The sequence below is a fragment of the Mercenaria mercenaria genome, unplaced genomic scaffold (genome assembly GCF_021730395.1).
Source record: "Mercenaria mercenaria strain notata unplaced genomic scaffold, MADL_Memer_1 contig_3040, whole genome shotgun sequence".
Taxonomy (NCBI): Eukaryota; Metazoa; Mollusca; class Bivalvia; order Venerida; family Veneridae; genus Mercenaria; species Mercenaria mercenaria.
The window spans coordinates 1-20,116 of NW_026461144.1; the positions used below are offsets into that span (position 1 = coordinate 1).

General features: G+C 33.0%; 1 protein-coding gene across 2 annotated transcripts; it reads left to right on the forward strand.

The window, feature by feature from the left end:
• Positions 1-532: 532 nt before the first annotated feature.
• LOC128552694 (uncharacterized) lies at positions 533-19,525 on the forward strand. 2 transcript variants are annotated; one of them, XM_053533739.1, is made up of 4 exons: positions 533-736; positions 3,877-3,951; positions 7,513-7,821; positions 16,999-19,525. In XM_053533739.1, exons 2-4 carry the CDS (start codon positions 3,882-3,884, stop codon positions 17,037-17,039), a joined length of 420 nt encoding a protein of 139 aa, XP_053389714.1. In that variant the 5' UTR covers positions 533-736; positions 3,877-3,881; the 3' UTR covers positions 17,040-19,525. The 2 variants fall into 2 exon arrangements, with proteins under 2 accessions (XP_053389714.1, XP_053389715.1); XM_053533740.1 differs by lacking the exon at positions 533-736 and adding an exon at positions 764-905 and having other exon boundaries at positions 3,875-3,951.
• The last annotated feature ends 591 nt before the right edge of the window (positions 19,526-20,116 follow it).

The following is a 20,116-nucleotide window of genomic DNA, read 5'->3' on the forward strand; positions in this document are numbered from 1 at the left end:
ATGTACAAGAACTGAAATCTAGTTTTATTGATACAGATTCAAAGTAAAGCATTATTAAACTTGTAAAATATTTCTGACCTACGTAAGACCTTTTTGACCGGACACATGTTAGTTGCAGACAGTCAGACAAAGAGACAAAGCAATAAATAAGGTTCGTTAGTCAAAGATAGATCTCATAAGACTAAATGGCAACCATACCTACGTATCTCAAAAATTAAGTTTGCCGAATGTAAGACAAGTTTTTTTTGTAGTCTCTATGATCAAATTCGTTCTATTTGCTCTTAATATTCGAGCAACAACCAATCATTTCGGTCATACAATGAATTAATACTAACGGAAAGACGACACAAAACATTGCATTTTGCCAGACTGCCATATGAGAGCATACACTTGCCACTAGTAGATTTTAAGATTTACTACAGGTATAGGTTGTTCAAGATTATTCACTCGTTTAAGATATTTTCAGATTACGGTGAATGTAGAGACTTTGTGCATATATTGCATTCATTGTGGTAAAAGAATATATTTTCGGTAAACTATGTAAACTATAGAGTTAATATCAATACCCTGGTTTGTTTTGATTTAAATCGTGAATATGTACGAAAATGTTTGATACTGATGAGCTAGTATCTCTTTGTAATATATATATATATTCTGTATTATCATACTATTTGGAGGATTATTTAAGTCCTGAATATGAATCTAGACTCCGAAATAAATAGTGTACAATAGAAAGGTATGCCTTTGAGAAACATATTATAACCAAAAACGTGATTAATTTAAATGGTATTTTTGAGCAATATGCTTACTGTCAAAATATTTCTTGAAATTTAAGTAGATGTACAGGACTATATAAAAAGGATGGAATGTTTATTTCGACGATTCTAGTATATTATGTTCCATTGAGGAAGGTGAATTTTGAACTAAATTTTCTGGTTAAAAATGGGTATTTCAATGGTATTTTAACATGTAACCCATTAATATTGTGAAACCTGCTAAATAAAGTGATGCAAGAATTAATGGGGTTAATTAACGGTTTTTCCTATTTTAATGAATATTTTACAGGGTTTTAAACCATGTTTAATGGTATGTGCATCCAGTAGTGCTAGTCTGTGTCTGAAAATAAATGAAAATAAAACGTGTACTTTTAGTGTTCGTTCTCACTGCAACATGATTAAAAAAAACAACCCTTTTTTAATTCCAGTATTCAGATAATGGGGGGTCGGGGTGCTATTCTTCTCGCCCAGGCGTACCTTTTTGTTTAAAGTCTTTTTTTTTCTTTCTTTTTTTTCTTTTATTTTTGCCCAGCATACAAACAAAGTATGTGCGAGGCTGGGCCCATTTTACCTAAGGTCATGGTCACCAAGGTCTTAAACTTGTCCATCATATAAATAAAGTCTATGCACGGACTGGGTCCCATATACCCAAGGTCAAAGTTTCCAAGTTGTTATACTTAGTTTATCTTCAAGGTTTAAGTCCTTCGGCAACCTTTGTTTTTCTGTTATATCTTTCTTACTATCACACTTATCTTACTGTAACTTCTCATAAATATTGTTCAGCATACAAACAAAGTAATCGCAGGGATTTGGCCCATTAAAAGAAGGTCAAGGTCACCAAGGTGATATATAATTAGGTTATCCTTTACGTTAAATTTTTTCGGCAGCCTTGGTTTTTCTGTCACTTCTTTGTTACTATTACTTATAACACACTGTAACTTCTCTTAAACATTGTCCAGCATACAAACAAAGTATGTACAGGGCCCATTATACCCAAGGTCAAGGTCACCAAGCAGTTATGCTTGGAATTATTTTCATATTAATTTTTCGAAAGCTTCGTTTATAGAGATATCTTTGTACTTGAAATTAGAAATATTTCTTTGCAATCATCTGCATGTGTGGTTACAGCCCCAATAACTGTAATTGTATTTTTGACATAATGATGCCCCTTTCATACCTAAAATTTTTTGACATTTTTTGATTTCTGGATATAATTCTGGTACAATATAAAATGACATGAAACTTAAAATGTATCTTTTATAATCATCATCTGCATGTGTGGTAACAATCCCCATACCTCTGATTAATGTGTTTTGACAAAATTATGCCACTTTAATACTTATTATTTTTTATTTTTTTACAAACTTCGTTTTTCTGGACATGGCATTGGTACTATATAGAATAAAGAATTTAAACTCAAAATATATCTTTACCATAATCATTACCCCTTCCATAGTTGACCCTTAACCCCTCTGAGTAGTAGCGTCTTTTAATATTTTGGTGTATTCCTTTTAAAGTAGAGATCTCTCACTGAGATTCATTTTACTGTCAAATCGCCGAATAGTGGAGGGCGCTGTCTTACGGACAGTTCTTGTTAGTTTCTCGAATTAAATTGTGTTATTAACGACAGCAGAAATGTTCCTGTTAAAGGAACAGAATTCAAGTTGCTGTGGTAACAGATCTTTCAGTTATTTGTTTACTTGTCACTGTTTGAAAGGTAAATTAAAAGCTATTGATTTCACTCAATTTATTATGCATACGAAGAAAAGGTCTAAACATTGTTTCATTGCTAGGGCAACAGAAGTAAAAATTAAGAATGAAATTTTTGATCTTTTATCATTCATCTATATTTCAAAGATTAAATGCTAGATATTCATTCCCTCCCACTCTATTATCACCGAGTTTTATTTTCTAAATAAGTAACAGCTATGGAAACTGTTTACAAAGAATATTTTTTAGTATATGTGATATTTTCTTTCATTTTTTTTTTGTTATTTATATATTTGAAATATATTACTCTGTTACATGTCACAAAAGCAAAAACAACAACAACAACGACAAAACATTCAGTGATAATCTAGTAATTCATTTATAAGTGTATTCTGCCTTTCCGTAAAGCTGTAAAAATTATCAGCATAAATTTTCAGCAGATATGCCGCATATCTGATAACATGTTCGCACAGAATATTTCATTTTTATTTTCTACAAATCAAGTTATATTCAAACAAACAATTTTTAGCATCATTTATACACATTTATCACATAAACATGCATTATAAATCAAATATACCAATGTCCAATGAAATGTAACTCCCTATATCTCTGCAACTGCGAATATTACAAGTATGTGGACTGAACTTTTTGTATTATATATAAAGCATTAATCACACATTATGCAAATATCTATTCGATTGCCCCAGCATTCAACATTAATTCCTTTATCTACAAATTTATTGCCCATGTTTTTTTCCAACCTAATTACCTGTAATATAAGAAATGAGATATATTTCTGCTTTCATGTAGATCAGTTATTATATATATGTTAAAATCTCAAAAAAAAAAGATATATCTCAATATCGCTGTCCAATTTTATCATCTAATGCTTGTAAATATATTCAAATTTGTGACTTTTTTACCATGTAGAACATGTTACAAATGACATATTATTACAAAAATTAAAATAAAAATTGAATACATATTTTACTCAATACAGAGGACATCTATGGAGCATGAGTAATTGAAAATGTGTCATTACTAATTGAAATTATATATTCAGACAGGCAGTTAAAAAAGGGGCATTATTACACAAAAGGGTGTATTTCTTCTGCGGCTAAGTAAATTTTACACATGGTGTAGCTTTTAGTAAGTGAACCAAAAGGCATTTTATTATAATAAGTTAAAAAAGATATCTGATTAATTCAATAAGCCAACGCATGTAAAAATAATTTTGATACATAAACGCAACTACTACAATTCTACTTTGGCAAAAATTTCATACATGACGTCATGTGAAATCGACATAAGACTCATAACTAACAACCAGACACTTAATTATATCAGTTTTGTTTAAGACGTTAACAATTTAAAATCATTATTCCAGGCTTAATGAAAATGGAATCAGTGATTTTACAAGCAGCACTTTTACTTGGATTCGGATATACGACATTTATATCAGGTAATTTTCAAATAGCTGTATAGATCCATTCTGATTTGTTTTTAAGAACTTATACCAAAACTTGCACCTTACTTTGCAAATGTAGAATATAATTGATAAGACGCAGAAATACAAATAATATTCATCATTTTAACACGATCAACCGTAGTTGCTATATAAACAGATAGCGAAATCGCCTATAGGGGCCTACATGAATCTACAATAAAATATAGCTGCTGTTCCATTCCACCCTACGATTGTAACATGACTGAGATTCTACTCTGCTTCCGTTATATGCCGACTAAATATTCGACTTTTTCAGTGCTACATGTAAGTAGTAGTAATAAAATGTACATCAAATTTTCCGAAACAAACAATTTCTAACTGATGAATTCATTTGTTTATATTTTTACCGAAAGAAAATGTTTCAGTCCGGTAAGTTTCAACTTCAACATCGGTGCATCTATATATTGCCGTGTGCGTAGTTTACAATTTTCTGCGTTATAGGCTACACAAATGTCAACTAGATTCTACATTGACAGTAAATTAATTATAATTCATGTTCCAATCTTCCAGACTCAAGTGTTTACGTATATGCCGCAATGTTCTGGCGTGTATGTTTCAGTGCCATCATGTAGGTGATGTGTACTATTTTTAGAAACTGCATACTGTATATAAATTTTGAATGAAGTATTTACTTCTAATTTTTATATCTGACCTTAGATGTTATTGAAAATAACATTTTCACAGCGGTAACTACTTAGTACTTTAACTAAAATTTACTGAATATCAGGAAATTCCGTTTGATGCAACGCTTTTCATTCGTGGGGAGGTTTTTATAATAGCATATGGCCAGCCGAATGACGTATCGAGCTAAAATATAGTGCTGTAAAATGCGAAGAATTTGCGTGGTTAGAATCGAAATAATAAATATGTTCCAATAATTTTATCAGTTAATAAAATATGGGCAAGCGTTCGGATGCGAATATTAAATCACTCATGCTACGCACTCGTGATTTAATCATTACGCATCCGAACTCCTGCCCATATTTTATTAACTGATAAAATATGGGGACATATTAATTATTTTTCTTAATTAAAAAAGTCAATATAGGTCCGACTAAATAGTTATAAATATTTCTTTTTTACACCGTTTTAAAACAGCATGTCTTAGGAATGTGTTGTTAAGACTATGGCCACTGCTGTTACGGAATGATCTAATTAAGAGAAGGGGTTTTCCCAGAAAAAGATATTATTAACTCAGTTCTATCAGATTCTGACCATAAATGAAATTGTTCGAAATTTTAACACTTCGCTGTGTTCGCTGAGTGTTAAACAGTTTTAAGATCTTCCCTGTCGGTATCTTTAAAATTAGATTAGCATGGCCTGGTTTTAAAACCAAGGGAATAATTATTTTAACATAAATACCCATTTGATACACATGTATTGTCAAATTGAAGTTTTGAAGTAACTTTGTAAATGATTTACATTGAAAATAATACATTTAGCCGACGTAAGGAATGCAAGTTTCCCAATCTGACTAAAGTACATCTCCTATTACGCTACGCATAGGATCTGAGAACGACCTATTCATAGCCTCGTTCTGACGACCCTTTCGCTAGCCAATCAAAGCTTAACTTACAACATTTTGCAAATCTACCTGTAGCCTTGACTTTTGATATTTACAATTCTTATGCGGTAGGCCACTTGCTTTGTAAGCGAGGCGTCCCGGGTTCGAGCCCTCGAATGACTGCACATTTTTCTTACTCTTTGACATTCGAACAAGTCGTCTGATTGGTTAAAATAAAAATGGCAATACTGGAAACCCAAAATATACAGAAGACGTATGTGAATGGGTCGTTCTCAGATCTTTGTTTAGAAGATCAAGTACTTTAGTCAGATTGGTAAGTTTCCCTTATTATCTTGCCAACTTTTGCTAATTGTTGTTGCATACACAAGATAGATTGGAACTAATGAACTAGAAAACGGGTTTTTCGTCGGCTTCAGTGCCATTCTCTTAATGACCAACATGGAATATTTGTGTGATATTATTAGCAAAATTCCAAGTGATATAAATGGTACCCTATTTTCCTTAAAGTTTAAAGTAATTTTGGTAACAGAGATGATAAAATAGCTTATATCTTAATTTTATCGTACTTGTTATAAAAATATTAAATGAACTTACCTTTCTTGTTAATGTAGCTTCAAAACATCTTATTTCTAACGTAAATAATATTTCTTTGTTATTTGCAAATAAAGCTTAAAATACTTACAGCAATATGCTCGTCTGATATTTTTATGAAAAAACAATCGTTCTGCACGCTGCTATTATTCGCATGGATATTGTTGAAATGAAAATAAAAAGTCTAAGCTGTGTTCCTCAAACACACCAGTGTCAATGCTTTTGAATTTTACATTTAGATATATAGGTTAGTGGTTTGGTTTCTATGGCAACAATAATTTAGTTCAAGAAACAACAATTTTCTACTGACATTTGAACAATTTCAGACCTTAGTTTTAGTAAATAAGTAACAAATCATCAACGTAAACTGAAAATAGGTATTACAAATCAAACTTCTCAATTTTTATTTGAAAATGGCCTTAATGGGTAACCTTTCACCCAACTATATTCCCAATAACATTCAATATAACAGTAACCATTATCCATTTTCTTACATTCCGCATAACATTTCGATATAACTACATAAAAGAAGGGGAAAATAAGATCATTATTCAGAGCGAAAGACTCATAAAAATATCTGAAAAAAATAATGGCTGTTTTGAAAAATTTTCGCATACAGATAATTTACAGAATTACGTACTTTCAAAATTAAAGCTATCAATTTTTGCACGGTAACTGACACGCAACGTCAAGGCGTCGGTGACGTCATATTAAGGCAACAATATTTTGAAGCGTTTTTGCGTCATTTTTTTTTTTAATTATTTCTGCCTAATTAAACCTTAATGGTCGGAACATATTTAGTTTGTCGTTAACGTCGTCGTAAATCATCGGGTTAGCTTCCGGTTGGGCATGCGGATATACACATATTAAGTTAGCCTGCCTCCTTAGTCAAGTGCAAATGTAAATTAATAAGAATTATACTGATAAAAACCTGTTTAGTTATAAAGAAAAACCTGTTATGTGAAAGGCGGAGTAGTAATTACATTATTGTATGAAAATAATTCAATTTTGAGTTTCTTTGTTCCATAGATAAATCTCTTTCAAAATATCTGAGGAATGTAATAAAATATTGCTTAGATGTTACTGTCTAACTCTAAGAGGCAAGAAGCGTATTTCCAATTTCTAGCTTTATTGATGCCTGTCCAATAAAATCATGACACAATTTGTCAAGATCATGGTGTAATCTGGTTGTGCTTGTAACGAAACTCTAGTTCATGTATAAGTTGCATTTGTGTAAGTATTTCGTCGGTGTATAAATCTTTGCTACTGTGCATTTAATCAAATGTTTTAAATGTAAACGTTAACTTGTTTTCTGATATTAAACATATATATGTATTTAAGCGAACAGATATTAAGGCATTTTCATTTAGTTATGAAAAACTTAATGTATTTGATTTCAGCAAATTTTGAGATTACCACTACTGGAAACAGTGGCGAAGGCTTTTCTCAAGGTTCTGAGGCTATCCTTGCTTGTACAATAAACCCATATACAGGAAGTCAAACATGGAAGGTTGATAATGTATCGGTTGCAGATTGTGGATTTGTTTTGTGTTCTGAAAATACCTCGAACCCAGAACGGTACTCATTTATGCCAAACGTAAGCACTGGCAATTTCCTCTTTACAATAAATCCGGTCGAATATGCAGATGATGGAAATATCGATTGTTTTGATGGAAGCAACACGGAAACATTTACTATGGTTGTTACAGGTAATTCACCTATACAGATACGTTATATTGTAAAGTAATGGCTAATTATAAGGACTTTAAGAAGGATTTCTAGTGTGTTTGACTTTGAGGGAAGCCTGTATATTGTTTCCGATTATTTTGCCTCCCCATTTAGTCATGTTTACTACAAGAAGCCAGGAAGCAGAATGTATTCTAGTGACAAATGTAATAAGTTAACCGATTGTTTGGCACCTACATGCTTCGGTCTAACGTGCGTTTGCATTATACGACAGTCTATTATTTATTCAGGGGAGTGTTTCATGAAAAATTGTACAATGACAAAGTGTAAATCAATTAGATATATTAAGATTTGATTTCAACTGAAGATCTTTTCATTTTTGACATTACATATCTCAGTTATTTTAGTACTATTGTAAATTATACCTGTCGTAGTAAGCACGCCCCTGAAATAATGCAATTTTCCAAATGGTTATCTCAAAGGAAAATTTGCCGCCAATTTTGCGCTTACTTGGTCGAATCCATTACTGTTTAAAGAGATATTTGTAATGAACAAATCATAAAACGCCGTTCCAACAACAGATTGCCCAAAACGATGTCAGATTGCTACAACACATTAGCTAGTCAAGCCGTTCCTTTTTTGGAGGAATTTTTAAAAAATGTTATATTCAGTAGAAATAAGTATTCGTATCGGACTATTTATCAGTAAACCTATTTTGACATTAGGTTAAATTACATGTACTTATTCACATGTTTTTGTTTTCCAAAGTAGTTAAAAAGTTGATGCCTTAAAAGTGACCAGTTGTACAGACGTATTGGCGTTAAGATTTTGTAGTTATCCAAAAAATACCGAAACGATTCTGGAGGAAAGGCAAACCGTTGTCAATTTTTCGCTAAGCAAAATAAACAAAATTGTTTACTAGCGATGAATAGATTGTTATATACCTATATAAATTCTGCATAGCTATCGGCTTGTATTTCGTAATAAAATATGAACAGGCAGAAAAAATCCGTATTGAACCTTTTAAATTTCGTATTGAATGCTGCCGGTCTACTTTCATTCATATGCATGACCTGACACAGTTCTATAAATAGCGAACATGAAATTTTCACTTAGTTCCATTTGTCACGGGTCGAGAATTTTAGATACTGTTTTATCATTAATATTAACGTGCACCGTTCATTAAGTCTTTTTCAGAGAGGAAAGATAATATTTAACCCTCGCGTATGCGCCAAATTTCCGATATTGCTTCCCAGGATTTTATTATGTTGTATCGTCTGCTGCTTAACTGAATCGGGGATCCTCGGTAATGTATGCTATATCACGAATGTTAACTGAAGTTCCCGATGTAATTCATCCGTGTGTTTGTCCATGCAGTCTTCGTGAATACTTGTCATGTTTGTACAATCGTCTTGTTTGTCGTAAATGTCCAGACGCTGTAGAAAGACCTATTTACGATATATTGTTCATTGATATTATATTAATTTGGTTATTTCTTTACCCAACGCTTCAATTATTGTTTTATGCAATTTTGTATTTTATTTTCTTGCTAACTTCATGGTATTGTGTTTTAGGCTTTTTATATTACAGAGTGTAAGAACCTATGCCGGGATTGCTAATGTATTTAGCCCTGAAACACATTCGTATATCGATAAACATTGAAAATTTCGTTCAATAACAGAACAGCAAAGTATATTATAAAAGGGTCATTATAACAGTAGCTAGATCTGGGATTCTGGATTGGGTAAGATGGGTTCTGGCAAAAATCCACTCGAAATATCGTTGTGAATTATATGTAATATGATATAGAAATTTTGAAAATCTTCTTCTATGAAATTGCTGGCATGGTTTTAAATAATTTCTCACAAATGTTCCTTGTGTGATCCATTTCAAAGTCTGGTCAAATTATTCCGATTCCTTAAAAAAAACATGGCCATCAGGGATCATGTTATCTTCTTCTTCATGTATGTAGTGGAAACTTTAAAAGTCTTCTTGTTTGAAACTTCTGGTCTGATTTTGAACTTAATTCACGCAAATGGTTCTTGTGTGATCAACTAGTAAGATTGTTCAAATTATTCCGATTCCTAACAAAACATTGCCGTCAGAGTGCCATATGCATTTAGTGGAAACTTTAAAAATCATCTTGTCTAGCATGGTCCATTTTCTCTAAATGTATATAATGGAAACATTTAAAACCATCTTGGATAAAACTGCTGCTCCGATTTTATGTAAAGGGACGTGGTCACGTGGTCACTTTCCCTATATATATATATATAGGTGAAACTGGTCCTTGTGTGACCGTCTGCCAAGATGGTTAAAATATGTTGTTTCGTCAATAACATGCGCTTCTCAGATTTTTTTTTGATGGCGACTTTCAAGCTTTAAGGATGGCGGAAGACCCCAGGTGCCCATCCCTGCATTATTTTATCACGGGCGGGCACCTTGGTAGTAGAACCAACGACCTTCCGTACACCAGCTGGATTGCCTCCTAACAAGAAGAATTCAACGCCCTGTGTAAGGCTCGAACCCATATAGTTGACGGGCTTGTGATTTAAAATCAGCGGCCTAAACCACTTGGCCACAGAGGTCCTTTTCTCAGGAGGGGTATTTGTTAAAGACTATTAGTATACTGTACGGATAAAATTTAATTACGATATGAGAAATTGCTGCTATAAGGGGTCGAAAATAATCATTATTCGTCCATATTTATTCACCTTTCTTGTGACAATCCTTCCTGCGGCGTGGGATTACAATCACCTAACGGCCAGTTTGTTATATGCATTGTAAAAATCGATGGATACAAAATATATTTCACTGTATTCTTTGTCTCTAGCGAAACTCAATGAAAGCATATGCGCCACAGATATATCTAATTAAAAAAAACCCATTCCTTCTTAGTTTGTTATCACAGCTCTGTTATTCATTTGACCAAACTTAGGAAATAGTTGCATTATGTATATCCGACTGGTGGTGCCTATATGTATATTAACTATACACAGGCGTGTATTTTATGGCCTCGATTTATTACAGAAGTGGCCAGAACGATACAATAACACAAATAGAAAATAGCATTGAAAGCTCTTTTAATTGATACTAAACGGTAGCCTGTGTGATAAACAATGTTGTTACAGAACAACATAAATGACTTATGCATGTGTTGCGTTTTAATAGAGTCTTCGGATGGGTGAAGGTTTTTAACGTTCTTTGGTGGTATGCTTGACCTGGCTGATTATTACTTGTATCTATGATCTACCGTTTCCTCTACTGACTGACGGTTTTTGTCTCCTTACTGATTCTGAAACTTACGGAAATCGTAAAATTCAGATCTTGTATACAGTACTTTTTCTTGTATAGTGTTATGTATATGTTTATTCTCCTGAGACAAACCATTGTCTACTGACCTTGATTTAAGACGTCATTCTGTATTAATTATAAAATTCTCCTTTAATCTAGAATAGTAATAATAATATAAATAATGTTATTTTTAGAAAAGATTGTCCTTGATTTTTCCAGAATATTTCTTTCTTAGTATTACGTTAAAATTTTGGAACCTTCCATGATACAATAAATAGGATGATGTCTGACGTTAGAACTTAGAAACCAAGAAGCTAGACTGTACATATTGATGAACCTGTCTTGTATTTCTTAAAAATAAATTATTACCACTTTGGATATTTAATATTTGAAGGTTTATTTGAAGGATTTACATTTAACAAATCTGGAATTTAAAAGTTATTTTTGAAGAGAGGAATTATAATTTTTGGATATTATTCTGACTGGATTTGAATTCGACCTGGACAGGATTTGGACTATTGGTACATATAAGGTTGGATATTACGGCTCTGTCACAGTTTAAGGTATTTGTATATTTACTTAAATTCATGAATGTAATTTTGTTATTGTAAATAGCTGCTGGTTTGTCTTTCCGCTACTTTTATTTACTGTTACAGAACATTGTTACCGTCTAACTTATTATATAATAACAGAAATTGGGGGCGCGTCCGGGATAAACAATGGATGGAATTTCAGTTAGAAGAGAAAAAATTAGAAATGGAGAGGGAAGAAAAAAAGAAAGAAAGGGAGAGAGAGAGGAGATAGAGTTAGAAGAGAGAGAGAGAGAAAGAGAAAGAGAAAAAAAGAAAAACTAATGTAATATTAATTTGAAATGAAAAAGCTAGAAATAGCTGAAAACCTTAAATGCCCTAAGGAAAATTGGAGACTTCAAGTGTTTCAATTGGCAAAGCCTGTAAAATTTATACACAGCTGTTATGTTAAAAAAATAATTTTGAAAGGATATAAGCCAGGTCCTGATGCTTACAGGCAAAATTTCGAAATTGCTGAAAAGATGTCCGACCAGACCCATGATGAATTTGCCAGAATTAAAGAGCAGTTATTTGATAGGCGGTATGTATCAAAGAAGATAGGTACTAGTTACGAAAAACTTAGGCAGTTAATGTTGACTGAAGAATTTAAAAGGTGTGTTGGCACCGAGGTTAAAACTCTCTTGGATAAAAAACAGGTTGAAAATTTAGAAGAGGCTGCTAGATTGGCTGATGATTATACTTTAACTCATAAAGTGTCTTTCAACAAACCAAATTGTTTGAACAAAAAAGCATATTTTCCACAAACTAATTCTAGGTTCTCATCTGGTAATAATTCTAATACAGGAAGTTCTCAAAAATCGATATTTTCAGGTAAAACACCTACTGATAATTTAGGTAATAAACCGGCTGAAAAACACTTGTCTCTACCTACTTGCAGTTATTGTGGGAAACCTGGACACATTATCTCTCAATGCTTTTCTCTAAAGAGGAAGCAGGGCAGGGATAAGGCAAGACCTACTGGCCTCACCTCTTTGAATTTTAAACTCAATCCTTGTTGTGATATCAGTACTGTTATTGAGACCAAGGACCTCAATTCTGTTTCTATTATGGAGATTTATGAGCCATTTATATCTGATGATTCTATATCACTTATCGGTGATTCTACCCAGTCTACTCCTACTAAAATCCTAAGGGATACTGGCGCTTCATAATCTCTTATTCGTGCAGATGTTCTGCCTTTTTCTAAGAAGACTTTTTCTAGTACAGATGTACTTATTCAAGGGGTGGGGTGTGGTTGTGGTACCCCTCCATAATGTTTATTTAACCTCAGACTTGGTTACTGGCCCTGTGAGTGTGGGTGTCAGACCTGATTTACCATTTCAATGTGTACATTTACTGTTAGGAAATGACCTAGCTGGATATGAAGTTGTGGTAAATCTACCTGTAACTCACACACCTTTTTAGGATCAAAACCCTGATCCAGTTGAGCAGGAAATTCCTGACCCTTATCCTTCTTGTGCAGTTACCCGTGCTATGACTAAGAAGGCCATTCAGAGTGATCTTAATCAGACATTGATTTGTCTGATACTATTATCAATGAAACATTTAATTCTGAGACATGTAATTCTTTTTCTTCAAATCTGTCTGTTCAACAAACAGACTCTGACAACTTATCTTATCATTCTCTATTCAATGACCAAGGTCATAACTCGCTGTCAAAGTTACAGCTTATTCAGGAACAAAGTAATTATCCTAAAATTTCTTTATTGTTTCAAAGAGCTGTTAGTGAAGAAGAACCTTCACAGGTCCCTGTCTTCTATTTTGTTTAGCATGGGATTTTGACGAGAAAATGGCGGCAACCAGATGTCTCTGCTGATGATGAATGGACAGTTAATTACTAGATGGTGGTCCCAAAATTTTTATCGTCAGGAAATTCTTTCCCTGGCTCATGAAACGCCCATGTCAGGTCAATGTGGTGTGAATAAAACATACATGTATCACAACATCTTGTATCTGTTGGTCTAATTTAAAATCTGATGTGTCTCAATGTTGTAGGTCTTGTCACACATGTCAAATGGTAGGCAAACCTAAGGCACATCTTCAGCCAATACCCGCATTTGATGAACCTTTCAGTAGAATAATAACTTCGTTGGTCCATTACTGAAAACCAGATCAGGGAACCAGTACCTTATGACAATTATGTGTGCTTCAACAAGATTTTCTGAAGCTATTCCTTTAGGAAACATTAATATTAAATCCACTGTGAGGGCTTGAACTAAATATTTTTACATTTGTTGGTCGCCCAAAATCTGTACGGTCTGACCAAGGTTTTAATTTTATGTCAAATATATTTCAACAAGTATTACATAGCTTAGGCATAGAACAATACAAGTCTTCAGCCTATCACTGAGAAAGTAAAGGTGCCTTAGAAAGATTTCATCAAACATCAAAAATATGATTAGAACATATTGTTTGATAAAGAAAAGGACTGGGATGAAAGTATCCTTTTTTGTTATTTGCGGTCAGAGAAACTGTACAAGAATCACTTGGCTTCAGTCCATTTGAATTAGTGATTGTCACACTGTCCATGGGTCTTTAAAATTTCTTAAATAAAATATTCTTTCAGAAGGCGACAGGTCTTTAAATGTGCTGCAATATGTTTCATACTTCAGAACTAAATTGGCAAAAGCTTGTAAATCGGAACATTCAAATTTGCAATCTGCTCAAAACAAAATGAAATCAAGATATGGTCACTGTGCTGAAGAAAGAACTTTTAAACCAGGTTATGAAGTTGATGGCACTTTTTCCTATTCCTGGTAAACCATTACAAGCTAGATATTATGGACACTATATTGTTGACAAGAACTCAATTGATCTAAATTACATCATTAACACTCATGGGAGGCGCAAACAAAAGCATCTTTGTCTATAAATATGTTAAAAATACATTGGTAGAAATAGCTCTGTCCCACATCTTGTTAGTGTAGTCGTAAGTTCACTTGTTTACGAGGACATTGAAAAATCAGCTGAATGTGATTTCGAAAAAAGTAACAGCACTGTCAATGGTCAAATAAAACTTCAAAATTCGGACATACCTCAACACCCTGAATAAGAAACTTGAACATTTGGAACCTCAACACAGAGAACAGCTAAAACATCTTATCCATGAATATGAACAATGATTTCCAGATGTTCATTCCAGAACTGACAAAAAAAATCATGACATTGAACTTACAGATTCGACTCTGGTTAAACAACATACATATAGAACGAACCTAACAAAACAAAACCATTTCAAAGAAGAAATTCTATATTTGTTGGACAATAATTTTATTGAACCAGTAACAGTGATCGGAGTTCTCCATGTATTCTTATTCCAAAATCTGACAAATCTTATCGCTTGTTTACAGATTACTGGAAAGTTAACAGCGTCACAAAAACTGATTCATTACCAATACCTGGAATTGTTCATTGTATAGATAAAATTGGACAGGCAAAATATATTTAGAAGGGGATCTCATTCTAGCACGCAAATAAATGGCACGGAAAGATAAAGCGATGCTTATCTAGAGCCCTGCAGCAACCAACTTGGAAAAAAAGCTTATGCCCGCATGCCCACTTTTTTCAGAGTTTCTACCTACTATAACAACTAATAAAATCTTTAAGAAGATTCTGGTATGCAAGGAAAGGAAATGCGCTTATATGAAATAACTTATGCCTTCAAATAGTTCCACAGGTCAATGAAATAAATATTCCAAATTACGGTTTTAATTCAGCTCCAGAAAATATCTGGTGTAAACTAAATGATGCAGGGGACGCTGCCAACCAGATCTTGAAAATTTCTAATCACAAGAATGTGAATTCTATAAACAATTATAGTAAAATCAACACAGACCACTCGTGAAATATTTCTAGAATACTGTCGAATCAGAGAAATGAAGCCAGCCTTCAAATTCAAGGAAATGGTGCAGGGGCCTCCGTGGCCGAATGGTTAAGGTCGCTGACTTCAAATCACTTGCCCCTCATTGATGTGGAATCGAGCCTCACTCGGGGCGTTGAATTCGTCATGTGAGGAAGCCATCCAGCTGGCTTACGGAAGGTTGGTGGTTCTACCCAGGTGCCCGCTCGTGATGAAATAATGCACGCAGGGGCACCTGGGGTCCTCCTCCACTATCAAAGCTGGAAAGTCGCCATATGACCTAAAATGTGTCGCTGCAACGTTAAACCCAACCAAGGAAGTGGTACTGCCATCAGTGCTACGGAACCTTATAGTAGGCCTATAGGATCCAATCGTTCTCGCAGTCTTTTCGCAAACAGCACATTCCACGGCCCCGTGACTTTCAATTTCCGAAGTACATCTGTGTCGCAAATGTCTACAGTTAACATTGACCGAAGAAATGAACTTGCTGATCAGCCTGTTTTTGACATGCTCGACTCGTCAGTTGCAGACCATTCAAACGAATAAGAATGGTTCCAGAAAATGACAGCGACTAACTGTAATACTCACGACAAAATAGTTTACCTTAAGTCCATTTAAAATACGACTTATAAAATAGTCCTATTGTTTCTACAATTATTCGTTCATAGCTGTTTATCTGCTCACTGAAGTAGAACAAAATTGCGGACTTGAATCTTGCCAGACGTTAGTGAATTTCATGAATTTAATCCATTTCATACATCGTTTGTTTAATTATATACCTATGGTCACATGAATGAAATTTTGGTAGTACCAAGTATGTTATTTGTATCTCTTACAAATAAATTAATCTCCTTTCTTCTGTGAGAAAAAGACACAGCCTGGACCGGATTTACAGAACTATTTGAGACACATAACACAACGCTGACAGGTCGTAAACAGTGGGTCTCCCTGCAGGCAGAATTTTAAAAAAACAAAACAAAATAAAACAACCGTTGTTTCAGAAAAAACATGCAATTAACGCAAAATTTGTTTGTTTCGGTGAAAGGTCGGTATTCATTTCATCTCGTGAACATCACATGTCAGGTTAATATTTTCACTCGTGGCTAAATTTTCAAACTTACACCGAAACAAAAAATATTCTCTATGTATAGTGACAGGTCTCTGTCAGTGTACATTTAATTACAATATTTATACCTAAGGCACGAGTCATTACTATTTGCTATAACAATTCTTAAAACAATAATTATCGGAAATAAAAAGTCTTTGATACGTTTGTGGAAACACTTTTCGTCACGTTTACCTATTTCGAAATATTCAAGGAAAGATATATACTTTGGTTTAGATCATTGGAGGTTAAAACTTGGAACAGTCAGAAACGGTAATCTGTCTGATTCCTTTGCGTAAGTCTTATTAATGTCGATTGATGAGGCCTGAAACAAGGTTCATATATTTTTCAGACCCGAGTACAACTTCTACAACAGAAACAGCGCAGTCATAAGTTACTCTGCGAAAATCAAAAGCTTTTACAGATATTGTATTATCCTCAACTATCGAAGCCAATACACAAATGGAGAAAAGCACGGCAGCTACAATTTTGCCTAATATCAGTTTTTCAACAACAACAACAAAGTTAGACGCAGGAACTAAGCATGGCCTCTTCATTGTTATAAGCATTATCATTGTCTGTTTAGGTATTCCTCTTTGCATTATCATCGTGTACGCAATTTTAAAAGCAAAAAGGAATGCAGAGAAAAATGTCGCTTCAGAATACAAATAAAGTACTTGATTATGTGTTTTTAGAAATTTGCAACGTTCAAAGTTTGTGCTGCTTAAACTAAATCAAAATCATATTTGTTATCTTAACTCATTATGCATATAAAAATGAAATATGGATGATCATTTACAATATATAGTATTGTAACTGTCTAGGGAAGTCAAGAATTGAAATCAGTTTATTAAATTAAAATACACGCACATGTAAACTTGTCACGTCACATTCACATTTTTATTTCTTAGATACATGCTTTATCATTTTTTTCTAAATAGATGTTATGAAGTTAGTGTAAACAAACTCTTAGGGTATTATGATGATAAACATAAAATGTGTATAGATATATAACACTTAAGGCTTAACTTCCTTGTTATATAATTTATTGCATGACATCACATTAGTCTTGTAACATTAAATGTAACTTCAATGTTTGACGCTGTAATACACAGGTGTATTGGAAACAGGTCATTCAAATGTTTTGATTTTTTTTTTCGTCTTCTTTTATCAGGCGGCTTTAAAATACATTGCATAAGCAGTATGTGGTCAATGATAGGCTCGAATTCAAAGACTTAACAATACTAGCTGTATCCAGATTGAAGGTAATTATACAAGTAAATTGGCTACGTGTTTGACGTAGCAAATTAATACTGCGATGACCAGCTTGAATGTAAAAGACATACAGAGTGTTAAAAAAAAACGACCAGATCGATTTCTTAAAAAAACGACTTGTCCCGGTTAGGCTTTATTCCACTTTCTTCTGCTTTTGAAACTAGAACAATAAACAAGACTCACTATTCATTATAGGATTCAAAAAGCATTTTGTTCCCATTCAGCTCGACTGAGCAGAACGTACTCAAGATGAGGTCTTTTGATCAAGTTACTTCAATTGTCGTCGTTAACAGTCAAAATTATGAACACGTCATAACGAAACTTGCTAGATTGTTATTCTTAATAAAATATTGGACGGTTTAGTTTTTGAATTATATGGCAGATAAAACTAGCTCACTAGGTACATTAATAGTAAACAATTGTAAAGTCTCTAGAGGAAACATTTCTATTTGATCTTCACACATATTTGTCATAGTATTTGACTGCCTCATAACAAGGTCATCGGATACTAATATATGAGGTCGAAATCTAGGTCAATGAATTTGAATCTTGTTTACCTTAGATCTTAAACCAGGTCCATAGGCAATCAGTTTTATTTAAACTTTATAAAACTTTGCCAATTGTTTTATTTTGTAAAATTTAGGTCAAGTTTAAATTACCAGTTCATAATAATAAAATTGTTACTTGCACTCGAGGCCATCTTCTAGCTCATCATTATCTGTGTCAGAACGTTTATCTCTTGATCACATCTGTCTCAAAGTGAAAAGTTGGGTGTGTGACATTTAAAACTAATTCACCTGATTGAATCATAAATATACCTTGTCAACATTCCTTAAGCTATATTTGGTCGTTAATGTTAACATAAATGTAAATTTGCCAATCTCTTAACTGTGCATTTCTTGATTTTGATAAAATGTAAAATACTGTGACGAATACATGTAGTGTCCTTTATCGCTTTTGCGTGAAACACAATAATGTTTTTCATAAATTTCCTAACCTTTGTTTTGCAATTTAACATTTATAATTCATAACTCAGAATATGGAGAAGTTCTGTGCCAATTTTCATTGATCAAGCTTAAATTGTTTTCAAATGGTGGCAGAAAGGGCATCTAAGAAAAGTCGCTTTTGAAACGTTATGTTATTCACTTAGAATTTTCCATATTTTTCAAATAAAATAATGGCATGATAACATGGATTTCCATGTAAATGCGTGTTATTAGCTTATAGAGAATTTGTATGAATTATTTAGGTGTTTGATTTGTCATGATCGGATGAAAATTGTTGAAGATGTCAAGAAAGTGTGCAATGGGTAGGATATTATGCAGTTTTTCACTAATTTTTTCCTTTTGTCATTATAAATAATTGCAATGTAAACATTATTATTTTTTCTCATATTCTTGTACACAATCATTTCTCTGGTGTGATAGTACTCACAGAAATCAAAATCATATACTCATGTAATTTAAATGTATGACATTATTTTAAAAGGAAAATCAGGTTTTTTTGTAACCAGATGTATTTTGTAGATTTGTAAGATATTATGAGAGTCTTTATTAATTTGTTCTTATCAAATTAACATTTTTGACATTAAAATCTGATGCTATTGTTTTCTTGTTTTTTTTTCATTATCTACATTTTTGCTGTAGTATCACAAACATGGTTACGAGCACTTCAAAAGCCCTGTAGTGCCCGTAACCTGTCTTCCAATGGTGTTCATCAACAATTTTTAAATTTTCATTTATCGTTATCTTTACGAAAGAAATGACTGATTTCACAAGTCAATTAATCTACTTTATTTTTCTCCAACATTTTGATGGTGCAACTATATTAAAACACACTGATTGCAGCATTTTTATATACCGCATTATTTCCTGTTGAATCAGCATGAAATTGAAAGATGTCATAGTAAATATGGAAGTGGTGAGAGATAAAAAAAATCCTTTATTTCAATATGGAATGTTTACTGATGCCAAATTTATCAAAGTCTAATAATGATTCCACTACAAATGGTAAGTTTTGTTTGTTTGACAATGGTATTTGGAAGTGTAGTCTCCTTAACCAAAGCTGAAAAATCAAAACTTGCATTTTTTTTTTCACAGAAAACCAAATATTATCATTTCAAAGCTTATCATATTGAGTAAAAGCATATATATATATATATGTATTTGTTGTCAAATATTTTCAGAATACAGTTC